The sequence below is a fragment of the Arvicola amphibius genome, chromosome 12 (assembly GCF_903992535.2).
Source record: "Arvicola amphibius chromosome 12, mArvAmp1.2, whole genome shotgun sequence".
Taxonomy (NCBI): domain Eukaryota; kingdom Metazoa; phylum Chordata; class Mammalia; order Rodentia; family Cricetidae; genus Arvicola; species Arvicola amphibius.
Window position 1 is genome coordinate 165,399,359 of NC_052058.2, and position 20,469 is coordinate 165,419,827.

The following is a 20,469-nucleotide window of genomic DNA, read 5'->3' on the forward strand; positions in this document are numbered from 1 at the left end:
TTCCTCACATCTCTGCCATTTACCAGACTACTGGCTTCCTCCACTCCCTCAGAGCTCTCAGGGTTGTTACCGAGCATAATATTTGACGGTGCCAGTTTCCTTGCTTGCTATTGTTACCGACAGACAGTCCTCCAGTGCCAATTCAGCACCCGGCTCTCCCTCAATACCTGCCATTACTCCTGATGTTCTCTCCATCGGAGAGGACCAGGCAGCATTTCTCCCTCCCTGACTCTCGACCTCCATGCAGTACAGTTCACCTCCAGCCTCAACGTCTTCACGTTCCCAGACACCTGCAGTATCCCAACTCACCATCTTGTCACCATCCATCAGTCCCCAAACTGCTCCTTTATTGTCCTCATTTCTCTCTCATTCAGCTCAGTCCTAAACTACTTCTTCAGCCCATTCTTCTGACCCCTGAACTCACGCCAGCAAGATATCAATTCTCTGGACCCAAGTAGTTAAACACCACAGGAAGAATACAGCCAACACACTGAATGAGCACTCCCTACATGCATGGCCGGCCCAAGCGTGCTCCCTGGGCCATCCTGATCACAGAGAGTTAGAGATGCAAACCCAAGGCTCTACCGCAAGCCTGTTGATTTGGAGACTGTAGGGACAAGGCACAGGAGCTTCATATCCTGGTCCCCAACTGAAATCACCAGAGGGCAAAACTGGGAAATGTTTGGTCCAGCCATTCTACAATCCCAGACAGCTAGCTCCCTATCGGCTCCCGTCCTCAAATGTTTACATCTCTTCCACTTGCCAGATGGCTCAACCAGGGGAGAAAGCATTCCTCCCCCATCACCAGAGGTGACAAAGGATTCTATCACTGTCCCCATATTGGCTGCTCTTCACTGTGACAGCACACGCCCAGCCCCTTCCTGAGACCAAGCCACCACCCCAGCTGAGGTTATGTGACTCTTGTGTCTTTGCAGTCTAGACATCTTCTCTGGGAAATGAATACAGCGAGCAGAAAGCACCCCTGTCCCCTCCTGTCACCAGGACCAGCACCACTTCCAGGGTCCTTTGGACAGAAGGAGTCTTCAGGCTCTCCACGTTCTCATTCCGGTCACGACACGGAAACTGTCCTAGGTCACCAGTACACTCCGAGGCCCTAAAGTCAGCCTTATGCTCGCAGTCCTTACTCTATCCAATCAGCAACTGCATTCAGTTGGTCACATGCTTCATTCTAACCAATCAGTAACCTCTTTATTTCTTAAAATGCCTATTCCGCCAGGGCATCTTGAAGCATTAGTTTTTGTCATTAACACCCCAACCCACCTGGTTACTCAGGGCAAATACTTCTCCCTTAGTCCAGTTTCTCTGCCATACACCTCCATCTAGCCATCTAGTCTAGTTAGCTGCCTTGAAAAACGTGTTGGCATCTGACGGCTTTCTTCATTTACCCCGCCTGCCACTAAGACACCCTCATCCCCTGCAGAGGTCACTCCAGCGTGTCTTCAGTGACCTCTCTTCTCTCTGGGCCAACACTTGCCGACTCCCGGGCCACAGTCATTTGCCTTTTCTTATCTTGGCCATATGTTTTATTTTGTGGTATTGGGATCAAACCCAGGGCCTCGAATATGCCACTAGGGAACTACCATTGAGCTATACCCCCAGATATCATACTCTTTAAGTAATACATATCATGCTATTGTTTTACTCAACGGTTCTTGAACGAGCTTCATATTGCACATGGGGGTTAGGGAATCTAAAACCCCATGGAAGATATGGTCTTTGCCAACTCTGCTCATTGTATTCAAGTTAAGACTGACCTCCTGGCTGGAGTTGTTCTTGAAACAAACCAAACTCCTCCCCACCCCAGGGGCTTTGATACCTGTGTATTCTCCTCTCTGGAATGATCTTCCTCCAGATGCCCACTGGCTTTCCGCCCTGTCTTTCTTAAGTCTTTTTTGTTCAAACAGTTTTTTTCTCGGTGCAGTACTCCGTGACCTGAAACACCTCACCCAACCATCTTCCGCACACCCCACCCTCTGCCCTGGTTTTGCTTCTCATCACTGCCCTCCAGGGGAAAAATAAGAACTACCCCAAAGTTGTTTGCTTGGTCCTTAATTTCCCCTGGAATGTCACCTCTGTGAAGACAGACCTTGCTATTTTGTCTTCCAAAGGCAGGATCTGGTACACCTCAGGCATCGGTATGTGCAGGCATAAGACACATACCTCTGCTGTAACTTTTGGCTTCCAAGTTATATTCCTTCAGAAGAAGCTCAAAAAAATCTACAAATGTGAGCCGTGGCGGAAGAAAGAAAGAAAATGAAATCATAAGTCTTTGGCTCTGGCCTAGTGCCACCACTGATGGGTCAATTCCCAATTCTGGATCTCAGTTTCCTGAGACATAAAGATGAGAAGGGAAAGAGAGAGAGGAAGGGAGAGGAAGGGAGGGGGAAGGAACTGGGAGGGGGCCCTTTGTGCAGAATAAGTAGCACAGAGCACGTGACTTCCCTGGAAGAGAGTGCTTGCTCAACAGATGTGTATTTTATTGTTATCTGATAACAACATTAATAAAGTTATTAATCAAATAACTACATAGAGACAGCAAGTATACCCCCCAAGTTGTTTCTTCTCCAGGCTAAATGTCCTCTATTCCAAACAGTCCTTAAAGGCTTTAAAGCAGCCATGATGCTGGCCACCTCCCCTGGCTTTTTATCATCAAAGTAAACCACCACTCTGACGGGCGGAACATTCCAATATGATGTAATGAAGTCCAAACTGCCATTACCCCCTCCAATCTAGACAATACGTTTTCATTAATGCACCGTAACACAATCTTAGCTCCTTCTTCAATGCTGCTGAGTCAACTGCGTGGCTCCCACCGAAGTCTTCGTGAACTCAAGGCTCCAGATACCAGCTCCACTCTGAGGCTCAAATGGGACTCTGTCACTAGAATCAAAGAATCTCAGGAAAAGAATACCAGTGCTAATGTGCAAAAAACTAGCTTTACCTCCACAGGGAATGCAAGGAGGAGCTGGAGACCAACCGGGGAAGGGCACCGGAGGATCACAGTATCAGATCACCCCACAGTGGCATGGAAGGACGAAAACACGCAACAACAAAACACACAGGAAGACACAGGGCCCCAGGGACGCTGTGGCACGTGCCAGCAAAGCCCACATTGAAAGTCTCCGTGGCACCAAGGTTGGGGTGTGCCACCAAAGACATTTCACTCAGGAGTGCTGCTGGGAAGACTAACAAGAGAGAGGTGTGTCAGGAGAACTAAACGGAGAATCCAACAGGAAAGTCTTTGTTATCTGCCCTGCAGGCTCTCTGCGACTTCCTACCTGAATAACTTGGGAACCACATGCTCAGCTTTTCTGAGCTTCAGAATAATAATAATAATAATAATAATAATAATAATAAAGCAGAAACTAAAGAGATGGCTTAGCTTCTGCTCTTGCAGAGGACCTAGATTTGGTTCCCAGCACCCACATGGCACCTCACAACAATCTGTAGCTCTAGTTCCAGGATTTCCGATGCCCTCGTCTGGCATCCTTGGGCAACCAGGTATGCACATGGTACACATACAGGCATTCACACAAGTTTAAAAACACAAAAGAATTGAAAATAAAGGTACGCAAAAAAATTAGCACCGAATACTGTTTATATTCTTGCTCGGATACTACTTTCCTTCCTTGACCCCTACATAGGCCTTTTGCAGGAAAAGAAAGAATTCTGATACGTCTAGAACATAAAACATTTAGAAATTATTACTAACTTTCAATGAATGAAGAGACTGTTTGCTTGGTAGACCTGTTAATCTGTCCTCTAGCATCTAAGTCCCTGAAGTAGAACTTGGCTTCTCATGTTAATAGTGTTTCCAGCCATAAAGAGCCAATTGCAGGACAAGGTTATTAGAAACTCACTGTCAACAGATAACACATTAAGCTGATTTTCTTCAAAGGTGAAGCATTCACCTTTAGAACAGAAAGGCGGTAGCAAGGCCACTGTGATGTCCTGATGCGCACAGGGGATTAAGTCTTCCACGAACTCTGATACATTCTCTTAATAAAACTGGATGTGAAAATCAAGTCATGGGCGGGGTGGTGTTTAATGGTAACTGGTTATTTTCATTGGCACAGACACGAGGTGAAATCACTAACCTTTGGAAAGCTGCCTTAGAACATGCCTGGCACAGCGAGAATGGTCTTACAAGGCAGCCATGAGGGGTGTGATGGAGAAGCCTTAATTCGCAGTGACATCTTAAACAAAGTCGCCTTAGTCAAGTGACCCTGTGGACCCAAGCCCGGGCAGGCGGAGACAGAGAGCGTCTCGGGCAGAAGACTCTCCACGACTTAACTGCTCCCCGACGATGCTCCTCAGCTCTTCCCGCTGAGCTTCATCTTCACTCACCATGTTAATAACATTTGGAAATTAACTTTTATGCTAAGCCATGAAGCCTTCACAGGGCTTTGAAACAACTCATGATTAACCCTCTATGTTCCCACTTTCTATGAACATCCAATCGAGATCCTCTTGCCTCAGTTGCCCGAGTGCTGGCATGGTCTCCAGGTGTATCCTTTCATAGCCTTTAAGGACAATGTGTATCCAAGAAAACCAAGAGAGGACTTTCCTCAGAGAACAAGAAGCCACGCCTGGCAATGCATGCATGTCAGGAAAAGGTTGGGAGGAGGATGAATAAGAAGATGAATGATTGGCTATAGTAACTGAGACTCAGATTTTCTTAAATTATAGCTTTTTCCTAAGGTAGCAATATGCACACAAGAACATAAATGAAAGTTCTAGTTAAAATAGGTATATTTTCATGCAAATGAGTGGCTATTTTATATAAAATAAAATATACAAAATTCTCTAACATAGTTAAGAGCAAATTTAATGCAAAGGCAAATGATCACATGAAGAAAAATCACAAAATGTTACTGAAGAAACGAAATATGAGCAAAAGGGCCAAGATAAAGACATAACTTGGATAGGAATACTAACACATGAATGAAAGTTCTCCAAAGTTAATATGAAAATTCAATTAACCAAAAATTTCCATGAAGGGAGCTGGAGAGATGGCTCAGCAGTTAAGAGCACTGACTGCTCTTCCAGAGGACCTGAGCTCAGTTCCCAGCACATGCATGTCAGCTCACAACTGCTTGTAACTCAGCCTCCAGTGGATCCAACGCCCTCACACAGACATGCATGCAGGCCAAGCACCAGCGCACATAAAGTAAAATTAAATAAATAATTGAAAGAAACCCCACTCCTAAGATTCTAACACACAGAAATAAAATATCTAAAACTACGAGTGTGTGTCTGTTATGTCACACACATGTGTACACACACACTCTGTTATGTCACACACATGTGTACACACATACACTGTTATGTCACACACATGTGTACACACATACACAGTTATGTCACACACATGTGTACACACAGTTATGTCACACATGTGTACACACACTGTTATGTCACACACATGTGTACACACACACTGTTATGTCACACACATGTGTACACACACTCTGTTATGTCACACACATGTGTACACACACACTGTTATGTCACACACATGTGTACACACATACACTGTTATGTCACACACATGTATACACACACACTCTGTTATGTCACACACATGTGTACACACACACACACACACACACTTCAGCACTGCACACACTGGCAGAGCAAACATTAACAAACTAGAATCAGGGCAAACATAGTAAATGTCTATCCAAGGTGGTGCGTGTTCCACTGTGCCCACTGGTGACCTTTACAGGCCCCAGTGGGTCATTCCAATCCAGCAGTCACACAGATAATCCTGGTTATACTTTTATAAAACAAAACCAACATCACGAATCTGGGAAAGGGATAGGAGGAGATCAGAGAGCAAGGAAAAGCAGCCAGAAAGCACTCCATAGAACAGGCACTGTCAAAGCACAAAGACAATTTTATTTTTATTTTTTTTTATTTTTTGGTTTTTCGAGACAGTTTCTCTGTAGCTCTGGAGCCTGTCCTGGAACTCGCTCTGCAGACCAGGCTGGCCTCGAACTCACAGAGATCCGCCTGCCTCTGCCTCCCGAGTGCTGGGATTAAAGGCGTGTGCCACCACTGCCCAGCTAAAAAAAGCTGATTTTAAAAAGCAAACAACAAAATAAAATAAAAAGACAAACTCACAGGAGAAGACTCAACTAAAACAGCACACACATCTACAAAATTATACTTAAATATCTATTGTCTTAAGTAGCAGAAATGGTAGCTTAAAGTAACTCTGTAAATGCTTCATTTCTTGATCCTTGGGTTGCAAAAGAAAAGTTTCAGATATAAGTACATGTAAAAATAAACAAGGGATAGCAGTGGAATACATGCGGTTCAGCTCCACCCGGGACATTATTAAATCGTTAGTAAAGAGTGAGTTGGGGGGCTGCACACGCAGTCTGGAGTAAAGAGTGAGTTGGGGGGATTGCACACGCAGTCTGGAGTAAAGAGTGAGTTGGGGGATTGCACACGCAGTCTGGAGTAAAGAGTGAGTTGGGGGGTTGCACACGCAGTCTGGAGTAAAGAGTGAGTTGGGGGGCTGCACACGCAGTCTGGAGTAAAGAGTGAGTTGGGGGGCTGCAACTCACTTCCTTTCCAGTTCTGTACATCGGGAATTAAAACCATATTTACATATGATAAAACGGCACGCACAGCAAGAGCACGGGGAAAACACGGACAGCTAAAGATCAGACGGGGCTGCTGACAGTGCCGTGTGACTGGAGATCAGACGTGTTCGGAGCCTGGGTGGTTTTCTGGCAAGGACTGGGAATAGGAGTTTAAAAGCCAAAGAGCGAAGGGGATCACTTAAAATTACAGATATTTACTAAAATCTTATTTCTACAATATGTGTTCCTTTAGGAATACATATACAAGCACAGATATATCCATATCATGTAAAGAGAAAAGGAAAAAACTTAAAAATAAAAGAAATATGTAATTAGACGTAAATACAAACTGTGTTTTACCCACGCTTGCACAGAATACCAAAACTTTATATTCTGACTGAGGATCTTTCTAAACACTCACCCTGTGCCTCCTCCCCTACCAAGGCTCAATAATCACTGTTCTTTTCTGCTGACGACTTAACAGCCATGGCCCTGATGGGAAAATGAGCACATACTGGAACCTGGCCGATGGCTATCAAACCGGCTTCAGCACTCAGCCAAGGACCTGGCTAAGCCTTTCCACTGTGGCTCCCAACACAGATGCCATTAGTGCAATGTCTTGAGTCAAGGATACAGGATGAAGACGAGGGCACTGAGGGAGGGAGGAAGCCCTCTGTGTCTGTGTCTGCCTTCCTAAGAGCTGAAGAGAGGCCTCTCCCCGCCCCCATCCCTTTTCCATGATATTGTAAAGCAAGACTCTTTAAGAATCTTAATACAACCCCTCCATTCTCCGCCAGCTGACTTGATGTTAGCACAGAGACCCGAGAAGCATGGCTTTTACCGCATCAACTTTGTGGCATGTGGAGCTCTGAACTGTCTGTAGCTGTCATTGTCCCCCAGAGACAACAACCTGATGAGAGAAAGGAAACAAGGCTTCCCCACCTAAAAGCCGAGAGTCACGTCCGCATTTAAAGGCCGACTCCTACACTCTTGCCCCACGTTCTCTGAGATTACTTGCAGAATAACTTACTTCTATTGAACAGCTGGTCACTTCTGAAACAAAGGTTAGAGGTGAAAAGAGTTCTCCAAGGAGGGAAGGGAACTTGTCGCTAGAGGGCAAATGAAGGCTTTCAGAAAACCATACAGAAAAAGGGAAGGTTAGAAGTCACAGATTCCTGAAAACTCATGGGATGGCACAGAGGAGCATCAGGGCAGAGAGAGGAGGGGCAGTGTGGCCCTGGGTCTGAGGAGACTTTCAACACTCGCCTTAGCCTCTGTAGCCTGGAGAGCCCGAGAGCCACTCTGGAGAAACGGCATTTGAATCCAGGAACTGGTGAAGAAGGGTGAGGAACGAGGATAAAAAGCTAGAATGGCCTGGGACAGGGGAAGTACGTCGGGACGGGTGAGAGACCACGTGACTGAAAGTGGAACCCAGGACAGGAATGGGAAGGTCTGAGGGAGGCAGGTGAGGGAGATGGGCAGAGGAGCTGGTAGCAGGTGGGAGCGGAATCAACCAAAACTGTGAATAGAAATGTCATAATGAAACCTGCTAATCTGTGTGCTGAGACAGTCTTCATGTGTGATACCCGTGTGTTGTGTGGGGCTGCTGAGAAGGAGTGAAGGGCTACCTTGCACTCAGTATGTGCTCCATACACGACAGCTATTAATCACAGATGAGAGGAGGCACTGGAAATAAGGCAACCGTTCCGAGGAGGTGTGTTCTCAGTGGTGAGTGTGAACGTCATCCTACACATCACATCATGGCTCAAAGTGACAGAACCGGTGCCCTCGTTGACAGACGGCTCTGGCAGCGACGTGGCAGGGACCGGCACCGCTGCAAAGCGGTGAGACAGACTGCCGGCAAAGCTGGGGTCTGAGCCCAGAACACCTGAGTCTGAAGACAGGCTCTCACACGAACCAGCTCTGTGACCGTGGGTAAGCTACTAACTGCCTTGTGTTTCAACTTCCTCATCTATAAAACAGGCAAAAGAGCGGACTTCACCACATAAGCGACATCGTGTGGAAGAAGGGTTGGATCATCATCCTCGATGCTGGGCCAGGCGAGGTGGTACACACCTTAAAACCCGGCATACCTGGACCGGTTCTCTTTAAGATGTATTTTACACCTGTGTGCCTGAGTGTGTGCATGCATATGCGTGTGCGTGTGTGCATGTGTGCATGTGTCATGTGTGTAGGAGCCCATGAAGGTCAAGAGTGGAACTGGATTCCCTAGAACTGAGTTACAGAAGATGGTTGGCCATGAGCCACCGTGTGGTGCCAGAAACAAAGCCTGGGTCCTCTGCAAGAGCAGTGAGTGATCTTAACCACTAAGCCATCTCCAACCATCCAAGTTGTATCCTTGTAAAGTGTTCAGTAAAGCACAGCTACTGGCGGCACGTGGGGAAGACTGGGGTGGAAGGACTACTGGGAGCGGAAGAAACATCCCAGGAAAACAGCGAGCTAAACACCAGTGAAGGAAGAGTGAAGAAAATGACTTGGATTTCTAGAGCTTGGAGGATGGGGTGGTGCAAACCCCAGGGAGGAGAAAAAGGAAGGGGCAGAGGGTAAAGCTGATGAGGGAAGCCGCCCATGCTGGAGTTGAGGCTGCAGCTCCCAGCGTTTGGACAGGCTGGTTGAAGCTGTGGTAGAGGAACAGAGCTGACAGGAAAACATCCTGCAGAGTCCCGGGCACAGGAACCTCAGACAGGGAGGGGCGACACAGCCAGGTGAAGAAGCCTCCCCCAAGAAGGGATGCCGTTGGTGAGAGGAAACACAGCATTAACTATGGCTGCCCGGGATGGACAGCTGACTTTAAACATCAGGATGGCGTGAAGGCAAAGGGGAAAAGATGCTAAATTAAAAAGCCAGTGGCTCAAGCTAAGAAGTCTGTCAGGGGAGCTGACAGCAGAGTGGAGAGAAGGCTGCCACCCACCAGGTGCCCCAGACTGTCTCAGTGATTTCAGACTGCTTTAGTTCATCCTTCCAATCTTCTTAATTGTCTGAGACAAATACCGTGCTCATTTACAAGGCCAGGCTGACGCGAACAAAGGTAAAGAGCCTACAAAAGTCCTGCACCGCTCTGCCAAGATACAGCACTTTCAGTACCAGGGCCAGGCCAGGGACCACAGCCGGGGACCACAGATGAGGACCACAGCCCAGGGACCATGGCCAGAAACCACAGCCAGGGACCACGGCCGGGGACCACAGCCCGGGGACCATGGCCCTGGACCACGGCCGGGGGCCACGGCCAGAAACCACAGCCGGGGAACACGGCCCCGAACCACGGCCGGGGGCCATGGCCAGAAACCACAGCCGGGAACCGCGGCCCCTGACCACAGCCCAGGGACCATGGCCAGAAACCACAGCCAGGGACCACGGCCGGGGACCACAGCCCGGGGACCACGGCTGGGGACCACAGCCAGAAACCACAGCCGGGGACCACGGCCCCGGACCACAGCCCAGGGACCATGGCCAGAAACCACGGCCGGGAACCACGGCCCCGGACCACAGCCCCGGACCATGGCTGGGGCCACGGCCGGGGACCACAGCTCACTGCTGCTCTGCCTAATTAACCTGGGAAAGGCAGAGCGTTTCCAGGCGGAAGGAAAAGACTGAGAAGTCAGAAAGCCTGCCACACTACAATACAGTTCCCTTTAGGATGGGTGCAGGGACAGGGGCGAGGACAACCCTCAGAGAGCAGCAGGATTAGAAGTGATCCTCTGACTGCAGTATCATCCTGTGTCATCCACGATGACATCGCGTTAGAATTCTAGACAGTACACTTCACCGTACCCCCTCACCATAAATCCTCTCCTCTCTTATAACCATTCAGTAACTCACGAACACCACCACCACCAAAATACAACAAAGGCAACAACAGCAACAAACCCAGCGCCCCATGCCCCTGAAACCAGGAAGGCTAGATTTAGACAACTGCTCACTTAAGAGCATTTCATAACACCGATTTATTTGCCACCAAAGCCCTCCTGCCCGTTTGCTCCCCACAAACTGGAAAGTAAATGACATTTCAAATGTCAGTTAAAGAACAACATTGACACCTTGTGGTGAACATCCCAAAGCAGGAAACACAAGCGCAAAGGGGCTAATTGTCTGTTTACTGAGAAATGGACCTTCCACCTCCAGAGTATTCTAACTGCCACACCCAGCACGGAAGGACTCTGGAAGATGCGGCTTCTCCTGCAGGGTGGTATTAACTAGCCTAGGGTCTCCAGAGTGAGCACGGCTACCTGCTTTCCCACCAAACCATATGAAACTCCCATCACAAGAGTGTAGTTTCGGTGCATGCCCTGGTCTACGTGTTTCAAAGTCCTAACTCACCAAGATTCTCTGGTTTTCCACGACACTCACAAGCAAATGTATAAAGAAACTATGCATCCTAGAAGCAGAACAATATAGTGAAACATAGTTTTTTGTTTTTTTTTTTAATTTTGAGACAAGGTCTCACTATATAGTGCAGGCTGGCCTGAAACTCACTATGTAGCCTCAACCGTGAAACCACCTTACCTCAGTGTTAGCAAGTTAACCCGCTACACCTCCCAGCCCGTACAAGTTATTAATGAGATTATACTCCTAGAAAACAGAATCAGAAGACTCGCTCTGGAGCTAAGGGCTAGTAATGAACACAGACACTGTGGGTGTTGTTGTTGGAGACAGAGTCTCACGTAGCCCAGGCTGGCCTTGAATTTGACATGTAGCCGAAGATGATTATAAACTCCTGATCCATCTGCCCGCCCCTCCTAAGTGGCAGGATTACAGGCACATACCACCGTGCCCAGCTGTGGCTATGTTTTCAAATTATAGACCAAGTAACAAACATGTTATAAATCAAGAAGAACCAGGAAAAGAAAATATATTTTTAAAAATATCCCCATTCAGGAACAATGTTAACTGAGTAAAGAAAAGAACAAAGAAAAGCAGTCTGAGAGAGACACAAGTTTCCCAGCAAGCATTCCACATCTACCACAGCAAAAAGCTGCGGGGCGAGCAATGCTTTCAATAAAGCACTGGCTGCCCACTGCTGTCTGAAAGAGCTTGTACAATGTCAGTAACTGTGGTAAGTACAACCTAAGAGTTCCTGGACGCAGGGTGACTCACTCAGTTCAGGTGGGTAACTTGGTTGATAAACTCAGAAAAGCTGGATCTGGGACCAGGAGAAGGGTGTGGTGGGTACAGGAGGATCCACGGGAGTCTGGGTGTAGCTAACAGCACCATAACCAGGACTGGGGATGGACACAGAAGACCCAGGAGCTTACTGACCAACCAGCCCAGCAGAGGTGCAGGCTACAATGAGAAACTCTGCCTGGAGCAAGTCAGGAGGGAAGTGACAAAGTAAAACCTCCAATGCCTTCCTCTGCCCTGTGTGTGTGGATACCCATCCTGCACGTGTGCACGCACACACACACAATGTGATACACCACCACACCCCATGTACACATGAAAGTGAGCCTGTGTTGTTATGAAGCAATGAGTTGCCACAACCGTGATAGGAAACACTTGTAAATTATACAAGCTACATACATAGCGTACACACTTAGTGAAACACTTCCTCCATCACAAGACCAGAGGGTTAAAGGAGCTGGAGTCAACAGGGACGTCAGAGGTTCCAGGGCTTGAGCTCTGGACCTTGTGCACGCTAGGCGAGTGCTTTTCCACTGGGTATCTATGCCTGCAACCCCACTCACAGCAGCCCCTGTGGTGTTGTATCTCTTTACTCCTGCTCTCTGCGACAGCCTAGAGCTCCCGACATCCTTTAGGTTCCCTCCTTCCCTGCCGCACTGTGACAAACGCCTCCCTTTCCTGTGGCTTGGGATTTGTTTCTCTCCGGTAAGATCACACAGTCTCATACTGAGAAAATAATTCTTACTAAAAAATGCTCTCTTGCTATCATTTTACTGAGAAAAACAGGTCAGGAAATGTTAGCAGTTTATTGACATTTCAACCCTTTCTGGACACTCCATTGACACTCATGGTGTCCCCAATTCAACAGACTCAGAAGGATGTCTGGTCAGTTGGTAAGTCCTCTCTGTTTTGCTACATATCCTAAGCAGGCAAACTGAAGGCAACTCTCAGACACAAGTTAAACGTCATCAGGCATATGTGGTTGCTTTAGAGACATTGTCCCTTAAGAGTCATGTAACTAAATTCCGTGTCGTCGAATAGAAGACTCAAGGCTCACAAAGGAAGGCCCCCTTGCACGGTGTTTATAAAACAACCGTACATTCTTTGAGAACCCTCTGGACTCTTCCACCAGGAAATCTATAGAGGATACGTAATGATCTAAAATTTATGATGTGTTAGGTAAACATTAGGAAAAAACCCTACCCAAATCAAATTTCAACGAGCAGTCTTGAGTTGAGGGCGCAAGGGCTGAGTGTCACAGCTCACTGTGCCCCCGGGGAAATGCTCCTGATCACCCACCACATGTGAAGCAAAAAATTTCAATCTTCCAAAATTAATCCCAAACATTTTACATACAGACATCTGTATACATTCAGAGAGCCGAGGTATTTAAGCCTCTGACCCCAGATATCTCCAAAGCTCCTTCGGCCTGTCATACAGGATCCTTTTAAGATGATGAGCAAGCCAACCGCCTAAGCCACGCCTAGGGCTGTTGGTGGCTTCTCCTGGGGAAGGGATGGCTGTTAAGTTCCTGGCATGTCCTTACTCTGCAGTTTATAGGACAGACCAGTGAGTACCACGGTCTCTGTTTTAAAATCCTCCAGCTTCCAACTGCTCTATCCCACTGCCCAGTGAGAGGAAATGGCTTTTCAAAGACTCTGCAGAGGAGATAAACCTAAGTCACCGGAGCTACAGAATTTATGGAGCTTTCACTAAAAAATGCTAAGCCTGAGTAACGGCTTCTCGAGCTCCGACACACCCACCACAGATGCACAAAGAGGGAGAGTCATCCAAATCCTGGAGGCTCTAAGGAGTTTCTTACCGCAGCAGAGAGAAGACGTCATAGGAATTGCGGACACAGTTCTGATCCACCTGAAGGATGTTCTTCTGTACATGGGAATGACCCTGAAAGACACAGTGAAGAACGTAAACAGAAAGAAGCAAAACCTATGCGCAGATCAACCACATTGGACTTTGGACATGGCTTATGAAAAACCGGGTCCACTTAAAATGTCAGAGACTTCACAAAGTTTAGTGAAATCTCCGTGGAACCGCTATCAAACCTTTCAGACAGTGCATTCACAATCAATTCTCCCTCACTGTGCTCCCAGAAAGGAACAGTTCCAGCTGGGGATTATGGTCAATTTCCCAGGGACAGCTGAGGAGTCCTTTAGTACATTATGTGACTACTCAAAGGTGTGACTACCCAAGGGTGTGCAATTCTTTCCACGAGGCTGAGCCCCAACACCAAGCTTTCCCTGGAAGCCCAAGTCCTATTTGGGAAGATAATAAACAAGTGTTCCCACCCATGCCAGCACTGTGGTTTCTAACAAGAATATAACACAGTGACATAGGAACAAGGCAGGTGTCTCTGCTACTCAAGGAAGGCAGTATAAATGGTAGGTAATGAGGACACAGGCCGCAGGGCTGTGGCTGTTGGTGTCCAGCAATGTGAGAAGCCCTGGGTTCCCTCAGCAGCCCTCATAAAAGAGAGGGAGTGGCATACGTGTAACCAGCAGGGGAGGTAGAGGCAAGAGGATCAGAAGTTCAAGGTCATCCTTAGCTACACTGCAGTTTGGGGCCAGCCTGAGCTTCCTGTGACCCTGACTCATAAGACATTTTGGACTCGACTATCAGGATTCTATTTCAAGCCCTCAATACAACAGATCTGTGATTGTCACCAAACCTCAGTCAACTGTTTTCTCTGTCATTAACACAGAAATGACAGTAATACGAACCTCATAAATGTAAGTGAGAGACACGCAGCCAACACTAAGTAACTGCTATAATAAATACTGGCAAAGCTGTGAGGGGAAAGGAGGGATGTGAGTTAGTTAGCAGAGCCACTATGGAATTCCATGTGGAGATTTCTAGAAAAAGTAAAATTTTTTAGGAATGCAAGAACTACCAAAAGTGACTCAAGACGAAACAGAAAATCTAAGCAGACTTTTCACACATAAAGAAGGGAAATCAATAACCATAAGACTAACAGGAGAAATAAATAAAGATAAAAGTTTTAAAAGTAGAGATGTAGAAGACTTGACTAGTAATCCTAGAACTACTGAAATAAGAACGACAATAACAATGGCAATCCAGCCAAAGTCTTAAGAGAAGAAAGGAGAGGGGAGGGCAAGGGGAGGAAGGAGAGGGGAGGGCAAGGGGAGGAAGGAGAGGGTTGGGGAGGAAGGAGAGAGTTGGAGGGGATCTTAAGCCACTACGAGATCACTACAAAGCTCACATCAAAGCCAAACAAAGCATAAGAAAACCAAAGACTATTTATAAATATACACACTGAAATCCTCCACAAAATATTAGCAAAACTAATCTAGTGACATATTAAGATGATTACTTCATGCACTCTGGCAAGTGTTTCTGGATATATCCCCAAAAGAAAGCAAGGATTTGATTCTAAGATTTGTGTATCTGTGGGCATAGTAGCCTTATTCATAATTGCCAATGAGTGGAAACAGCCCAACGGTCCACAGACAGAAGAAAAGACAAACAAAATGTGGGCTATTCATATACTTAGCCTTGAATGAGAGAGAGAAAAAATGTAGCACATGATCCAACCTAAGTTCTAGCCAGAACAATTAGGCAGGAAATACAAAGTATACCCAAATTGGACCGAAATAAAATGGAAAAACATCTCCTGTCCTGGATACTGTCAAGGCAGAAACAATACCAGAATCCATTCACAGATTCAATGTCTTTCTATCAAAATCCCATCTGCCGTTTCTATAGACATGGGAAAGCCAACTTCAGTTCACATGGAATCAGAGGGGGTTGACAAATATGGAAAAGAGAACAAAGGAGACTTACATTTTCTGATTCAAATGTACTGAAAGGCAACGGCAATCAAACCAAGATGGTACAAGCAGAAGGGAGGCCAAAGGAAGGAAAGAAACAGAACTGAGAACGTGGAGATTAAACCCACGTATCTGTGACCGACTCTCACAGCGTATCAACAGCAAGGTGCCAGGGTATCGGGGGAAACAAGCTCTTCCGTAAACAGTGTCAAAACAACTGGAGGGTGAGGAACAAGTACGAAGCCGCACCCACCCTAACATCCAAGAGTAAAAGTACCCCAAAATTAACCTCAACCTTAATAATAAAGCTAGTGACCTTAAAACCAATAGAATCTTATCTATGGCAATCAAAGCATGGCCCACAAAAGAAATAAAAAATTGGAATTTACTAAAATTTAAAACTTTATATAGGACATTAACATAAGAAAAAAACCCAGAGAACAGTAGAAAAGATTTCTGACATAGTTAATTAAAAGTTTAATATCCAAAAATGGTTATGATTTAACAACAAAAAGAAAAAAAAAAACACCAGCTAAATGTTAAAGTGGGCAAAGAACTGGAGGACGGATTTCTACAAAGAAAAGATGCCAAGGGCAACAGGCACACGAGGGACACATGCTTGGCAGTACTGGTTCTAGAGAAATGCAGAGAAAACTACAGGGAAAGGCTACTTCAGCCTCAGCAGGAGGGCGTCACAGTGTAGTGTAGTGTAGTGTAGTACAGTACAGTATAGTACAGTAGCCACATAGGACGGCGTATAGTATAGTGTAGTGTAGTGTAGTGTAGTGTAGTGTAATAACCACATAGGACGGCTATCACATAATATACAGTATAGTATCTACTATAATTAGTATAATAATAATCAACAGCTTATGTTGACAAGAGCAGAAAAATCAGAACCCTTACAGACCAATGTTGTGCCATGGAAAACAAAAATTGAGAGATGCCTCAAAAAGTTAAAGCCTAGAGTTAGAGGACACCAACACACTAGAGTTAGAGGACACCAACACACTAGAGTTAGAGGACACCAACACACTAGAGTTAGTTAGAGGACACCAACACAACACCGTAACTCCCAAGCTCTGACCTAAGGAAACGGAACTCGGACAAGGATTAACCCTCAAATGTTATGACAAGAGCCAGAAGACAGAACAAGACAAAGGCTCATCCAGGCCTAATGGGTAAAGAAAGTGTGGTGCATCCTCAGAAAAATTAACTGCTGTTATATGTAATATGAAAATAACATACATTATATGCACACTAAGTGCATATATAGAAACACACTAAATGAAAGATGCTAGACTCTAAATTACACACTGTCTGTAACTGAACTCCTGGAAACACGGATGGAACATGAACTCTTGTGAACACATGCATGTGCAGAAGTCCCGGTCCACAGTCAGCTCTGCCGTTCGAACGCTGCTGTGGGAAACGTTCGCGTCTGTGGCAGCCCAGCCACTAGGAGCTATTCTTAGCCCCACTTTAGAGCCGAGGAAACTGAGACACAGGAGGATTAAGGGGAAGAGCCACGCAGTCTGGCTTGCGGCCCCTGCTCTTAAGGGGCTAAACTTGATGATCTCCCAGACCTTGTCCGATTCTAAAATTCTCAGTCTGTGTACATTTAAAGCAGCTTAAGGACATTGTGAAGCCCTTTGGTTTCAGCCCACACTTAGCAATTAACATTCCTCCAATACGCTAAGAGCCTCAATCTGAACGACATCTAACCGGACCAGCTGTGCGATCCTCCCGGCTCCGGTGAGGGTCATAATGGACAGGACCGGCTCATTGGTATCTGGTTATCTGTGGGAGATACTGTCAAGTGCCAAAGAGCCCAGGGAAGATTTGCATGCCACTCAAAACTCTTCTGAGACCAGGCTTGAGGATGGTTTTTCCACACAGGGAATTGCTGTCTGCCCGGTGAGGGCCTGGTAATCTGTTAGGGAAACAGACAATCCTACACCTCCGGCGAGCAGCGAGCCCAGCAGACCAGGTGTATTTCTAGATGAGCCGTCGGCAAACTTCTTCCATAAAGGGTCAGAGGGTATTTTTGAATCTGGGAATACAGTGAAGTGGTAAATGAGGCCCTGAGTTTGATCCCCAGTGCTGAGGCAGGGGGTTGAGGAGGATGACTAAAGTCAGATAGTTTTCAGCTTTGTACAGACACCTGTCACATCTGGAATATATTCTTCTTTCTCTCCTCCTGCAAATTCTTGACAATGTAAAAACAAATCATTGCTGGTCACAGACCACATAAAATATATGCTACGTTAGCTCTCCCGGCAAGGGCACTTGCTGAGCATAGCAGCACACACCTTTAATCCCAGCACGTGAGCAGGAGAATCTCTGTGAGTTCAAGGCCAGCCGGGTCTATACAGTAAGTCCCAGAGCAGCCAGGGCTACATAACAAAACATTATCTCAAAAAAAAGTTAAATAGGTAGATTAAAAAAAATTTAAAAAAGAAAAAATTCACTTGGTAAGATAACTACTACTTGTAAAGCCAATCAGGTTACACACACATTTATTCATTTCCTTTACTAAACACCTACAAGACAAAGAACATAAGGCTTGTTTCTCACTACCCTCAGAAAGTGCATATGCCAGCTATAGGCCCAGGTGAAATGAATAAATACAGGGGTCATAAGACTAACTTAAAGCCAAAAGGAGCTACACAGGCATTCTGAAGTGGTGAGGATCCCATAGGGGGTGGCTCTACTGGGGGTCGGTTAAATGTCCTGAAAAGCCGATGGCAGCGGAGGAAAGCCCCACCTGGCTGAACACCTTTAGCAAAAGCGTGACAGCGGAAATCACAAGCTGCATCCAGGGAAAATCAGACTTCAGCAACATGGAAACTGTTCGGAGCCCTAAAGATGAAGACAGTGGGCAACACGGCAGAGCGAGGAGTGGGGAGTCCTGACCCCAGGCCAGAAACGAGACAACCGACGGGCAGCACGGCTCAGGAGGGTCTCCAAGACGGCCGCGTGACTGTCAGCTGCGTAGAGAGCAGCTTACTCCGATGTGATGACCGGGGGAGGCCCAGCCACCAGCTAGCTGGCTATTGTAAAAGCCCAGGGGCCAGGGCTCAGAAAGTAACATGGAGAATGAGGAAGCTACTCGACCTCTGCCGAGATAGTGCGGTTTTTTCTCTCTAGACTTGACTAGCACTTGAAGCACATTAGTGTTCGTGTGTGTGCGTGTGTGTGTGTGTGTGTGTGTGTGTGTGTGTGTGTGTGTACTGTAGATTCAGCATGTAGCTATTGTAGGAGTAGGCATGTTTGTATACAAACACAAACATGTACATTTGCCACACTCAGAGACACACAAAAATACACACACCCCATATGTAGTGACCCCAATAGCAGTGGCAGTGAAAGGGTGGGGAGGGAGAGGGGAGGGAGAGGGAGGGAGAGGGGGAGCTTCTCTGCTCTCAGAAGCTAGGGTGGAGCACAACGCAGGAAATCAGATCAGAGAAGGGAACACATGCACACAGCAGACAAAATTTACTCTATGCAACTTTTAGGCAAAGGAATGAAAGGACCCGAGTAAGCCACGGCAAAGCTAATAAGAAGAGCAGGACAGAGTAGACACAACCAGCAGAGTCCACCATGGGTCACTGGGAGCTGCAGGAGTCCAATCCTCTGGGGGGCAGGCCGAGCAAGGGTTACAGAAATGGAGATGTTTCAAAGGACTCAAAGGGACCTGGGGGCAGAGAGAAAGAGAGAGAGAGAGAGAGAGAGAGAGAGAGAGAGAGAGAGAGAGAGAGACCTCACCAGACAGGAGGCCTGGGAAAAATGTAACAATAGTTAATGACGATGTGGAAAATGCAAGTCTAGAAGCGGAAAGGAAGAGGTCCCTTTAGGGTGTACACACACACACACACACACACACACACACAAACAAATAAATGTTTTAAAAATTCAGATACCATGTGCCAAGGAGAACAAAATCCAGTGGAGCCCGAATACAAGCACAAGAGCTTCACTGTGGGTCTGTGCAGCGTGAGCACGAGTGTGCCGCACACTGGCTTCCCGTGGCCAGTGAGCTCTGCAAGCCGGGCCTCGCCTAACTGCATGGAGTAAGAGATCAGATGGGCAAGAGGAAGAAAACAAACAACGCTGGTGGCTTGCCCCACAGATGGGGAAGCGTCCTTTCTGCAGCACAGTGTACCTGCTGGATCCAGTCTGTGTTCCGTGTGCACATGTGCACGACACTAATGTGCTTTCAAGTGCTGGCCAGTTTAAAACTGAGGAAAATTGCTAGTGTCCCTGCTAAGCGCCTGCAGGCCGCGACTCCTCCTGCCCGCTCCGCTCCGCTCTGCTCCGATGGAGCGCAGGTGCTAAGCTGTTAAAGCAGAGGGGCCTCTTCTCAGACTCTGCGCTCAATACGGACACAGTTTCAGACACGCTTTTCCTCCCTCTCTCTCTCCCTGTCCCCTCCCCCTCTCGGAACAGAGGGACAGCATTGTGAGCAAAGATACGAGAATCCTAAAATAAAAAATAGTACTTTTCAAAGACCCTCCAGAGCAACAAGGAAGAGGCTCTTGTTCAGGGGGAACCTTCAAAGTAAAAGTCAGCATGTAAACACGGTCACGGAGACAGCAGATTAAGAGCCTTGGGAGCTGCTCCGTGCAGAAGGACAGAGGGACCCGCTGGAGCACCGTGGTGGTCCCTTGAGCACGATGTCTGTCTTACAGCAGAGCGGAGCGGAGCGGAGACAGGGGTGTGGCTCTAGTGAGCTTCATTCACGGAGGGAAAATGTGCGCCAGGCGGGGAAAACACTAAATCCTGAGACCATCAAAGTGACCCAGAGGTGCCTGCCAGACGAGCCTGAGGACGCGAGTCAGCTTCCGTATGTGCCTGTAACTGGGTGTAGGGTGCAGAGGCAGGAGGATCACTGCCAGCCGAGCCAAATC

At 47.0% G+C, this 20,469-nt stretch overlaps 1 protein-coding gene across 1 annotated transcript in view; it reads right to left on the reverse strand.

The window, feature by feature from the left end:
• Uvrag (UV radiation resistance associated) overlaps positions 1-20,469 on the reverse strand; it is a 227,010-nt gene that overhangs the window by 160,543 nt on the left and 45,998 nt on the right. The window contains exon 6 of the mRNA XM_038314080.2: positions 13,576-13,658. Coding sequence (XP_038170008.1) covers positions 13,576-13,658 — 83 coding nt within the window. The remainder of the gene's footprint in view (positions 1-13,575; positions 13,659-20,469) is intronic.